The sequence below is a fragment of the Atta cephalotes genome (assembly GCF_000143395.1).
Source record: "Atta cephalotes unplaced genomic scaffold scaffold00016, whole genome shotgun sequence".
Lineage (NCBI taxonomy): Eukaryota > Metazoa > Arthropoda > Insecta > Hymenoptera > Formicidae > Atta > Atta cephalotes.
Genome location: NW_012130080.1, coordinates 2,250,590 through 2,253,931, shown reverse-complemented (window position 1 = coordinate 2,253,931; position 3,342 = coordinate 2,250,590). Strand labels below are relative to the sequence as shown.

The 3,342-nt window shown below is 27.3% G+C and overlaps 1 protein-coding gene across 1 annotated transcript in view; it reads right to left on the bottom strand.

Moving 5' to 3' along the window:
- The window catches only part of LOC105618224 (extended synaptotagmin-2), a 6,995-nt gene extending 4,418 nt beyond the window's left edge, over positions 1–2,577 (bottom strand). The window contains exons 1-7 of the mRNA XM_012199766.1: positions 2,236–2,577; positions 1,956–2,096; positions 1,776–1,852; positions 1,624–1,690; positions 1,406–1,551; positions 1,176–1,296; positions 926–1,096 (exon numbers count right to left, since the gene is read on the bottom strand). Coding sequence (XP_012055156.1) covers positions 926–1,096; positions 1,176–1,296; positions 1,406–1,551; positions 1,624–1,690; positions 1,776–1,852; positions 1,956–2,096; positions 2,236–2,577 — 1,065 coding nt within the window. The remainder of the gene's footprint in view (positions 1–925; positions 1,097–1,175; positions 1,297–1,405; positions 1,552–1,623; positions 1,691–1,775; positions 1,853–1,955; positions 2,097–2,235) is intronic.
- Between the last annotated feature and the right edge of the window lie 765 nt (positions 2,578–3,342).

Below are 3,342 nucleotides of genomic sequence, written 5' to 3'. Positions count from 1 at the left end.
ACTAACTAAATAATATAATTAATAATTAATTTATAATATATATAATTAATAATAAATATACGACAATATTATACAACAAAAATAATTAGTAGTATATATATATATATATATATATATATATATATATATATATATATAATAAAATTTAATTTTGAATTTTCCTTGTGTAATGACATGAAATCTGAAATGAATAATGAAATAAGAAAAAATCCATATAATGTTATATATAACTATACCTTCCAAGACTTTCATCGCCCTTTGTGTCATCATAGTCCCACAGCAGTACAGTCAGCTGTTGCGCGATGGCTGAAGTCACGGCACACTAATCCCATAATATATTGCACATCACATACACACATACATACCAACTTATGAAACTAAATTATATTAACATAGAAAGATTAAAATGTATTCTAATTACAGTCTGAAAAAGGCAACATTAACCACTGTGAGTGATAGGAAATGGGAAATGTAATCGCGGAAAAAAAGTGTTTGCGGTTGATTAGAATTTATATGTATATGTAAATTATATGTGAGAAAGCAGAGAGTTGATTATTTAGAGAACGCTAGATCAGCAATGTATTATAAATATTATATAAAATATTTATAAATATTTATAAATATTATATAAAATATACTTATTCATATTTTTATAAGAAAATTAAATGCAAGAGAGTGGTATATCTCATTTATATCATTAATTAAATGGAATAACATGATGAACTATAGAAACTATAGACTGTAGAAAAGTTCTAGTTCTTGAAAAAGTTTATTTTGTAAATTGCTAAAATATTTTTCTTACCACATATATGGAAGACCTTGTGTTGTATTATTTTTTTAAAGAATATATATCGATAGATTACAATAAAGCACATGCATTAAACGGTAAGAATTTGTTTTTGCATTTATGAAATATCGCACATACCTCACACCAGTAGTCCCATTTTGGATTAATAGTATTGTCAATTATTTTCGTTCTGAATTCTTGGGCACCAACATTTATGACGGCATACGGATCAGATTTGCCTTTACCTAGCATTCCAATATCTTTTTTCATCAGATGCTTTGCTTCTACAACATGAATTCTTAGAACACCCTAAAATAAAAAAAATTAAAATGTTAATTACAAAAAAAAAGTAAGAATACAATATATGAAATATTTCTGCAAAACTTACTTCGGGTTCAGGTATTTTTAGAGACTCCATAGGTATTTCTTCGCTTAAAGGTATAATTATTTTATTTGGCAATACAACTATGGCTGATATTTGTTCAACGATTGTCTTTCTTAAAATTTCACTGAAAAAAATATCATGCTTTTAATATTTTTGTGTTCAATTAATAATATTAATTGCTTATTATATCAATTTTAGAGTGAGATATTTTATATAAAAAAAAAAACGCATACTTGAATCCAGGTAAATCTAATACATCAGCCACTCCTACTAAATTGAAGTTAATAGTAGGAACATTCAAGTAAAATATCTGTACACCTCCGATTAACGGCATCATGGGCAGCATAGGTTTCATAACAACGCGCACTAAACCATGTATCTGAAATTTTTTATATTTTTATTAAAAATTGCAGAAAATTTCATAATTGTATATTGACTTTTATATACTTACTTGAAAATCTTTAATACCACCTTTGATGTTTCCAACGAAAAAGGTAATATCACAGTCACCAGCATACCTATAAAAAATAGGTTGGAATAGATAATTTTCAAAGATATTAATATATTTTTTTAATTAATATATTTTGTAAAAGGAATACACACATAATATCTGCATCTAAGATGATCTCATTTCTTGAGGTATTTTTATCATATACTTTGATCCCATAAATTTTTGGTGGCTGTAAAAGATCATTTTATAGATTTTAGAAAAAATATAAAAATTATAAAAATATAAAAGAGAGAAATACTGCACGACTTTAAAAAGAATTGAAATAAACTCACAATGCGACCCAGGACTAGACGGTCAAATTGAAAACCTTTGATTTTATATTCGGTCAGTTTTTCAACAATCGACGGTTCTATACTTTGCTTACACAGCTGACGGACAAACTGATTCATACTTGGCCATACCTTATATAAGATCTGAAAGTGTGGGATATAAAATTATGATAATTAAGATTCTCTTCTCTGAAATCGTTAAGCAATAATTTAATATCTATATTTAATATCTATATTTTATTTGAAGATGATTTCTAGAATATATCATGAAAAAGACTCATACTCTATTTAGCCATTCGGCTCTATCAAAGTCCGGAAAATACACCCATGAGGGTAATTCATTCATTCGACTGACGATCAATTCCTTTTCTTTAACCAGCACACTGGCTTGTGCTGTAATTGTTCTTAATTCGTTGTCTCTTTTCCGTTCTGTTTTCCATACGGAAAACACGATTGGTGCAATCAACCAGGCTATGCTGTAGTTGAAGTATCCCCATCCCCAGATGATACCAGCCGCTGCCAGTTTAGTCAGAAACGATATAGTTAGCGAGCTGACGTTCATGTACGGCCAAGTAATTGGTTTGGAATCTTTATTAAGAGAATTGTTTTCCGATTCTCCTTCCATTGTCTTTAGTTTCTATTTTCAAATCTTATTGGATATTATTAATCAGATCTTGATTTCCTGCAAATAATAAATGCACAAATATTTTTATTATGAAGTAATTTGAGATGTTTTTGTATATAAAATTTTATGAATAAACTATATTTTCGAAAAATTGCTCATGCAACATATACACATAACAATATATTAAATTATATATTATTTAATTGCTTATTAATAGAACTAATAGCATGACATAATCAATTATGTGCATTTGTTTGTTCATTCATATCCATTAGCATAATTAAAATAATCAAGTCAAGATCTCATCGGTGCTAAACTCAAATGGATTTTACTTTGAAATTGCTCGACTGCATAGTCGTGTAGAATATCTATGCGCGCATTAGATCATATCAACGTAATTCGCGATGACCTTTAAGATCAAGAGAGGACATAAAATTTTGTGATGGTTTGGACCAACGCAGCAATCTTGATACACGATACATCAAGCATGATAAATTTATGTATCTCGCAACCAAAATAAGAAACACGTCGATAACTTCTGCTGCAATATGAAACTAAGAATACTAAAATAAATAAACGAGGCACAGTAAAACTTTTCTGACTTTTCTCTTTCATTTACATATATATATTTTTAGCGATAATTGAAAATAAGATTTATATTTTAAAATCAAGCTTTTTGAAAGCTATTGCATTATATATATATATATATATATATATATATACATATATATATATATTATTATANATATATATATATATATATAT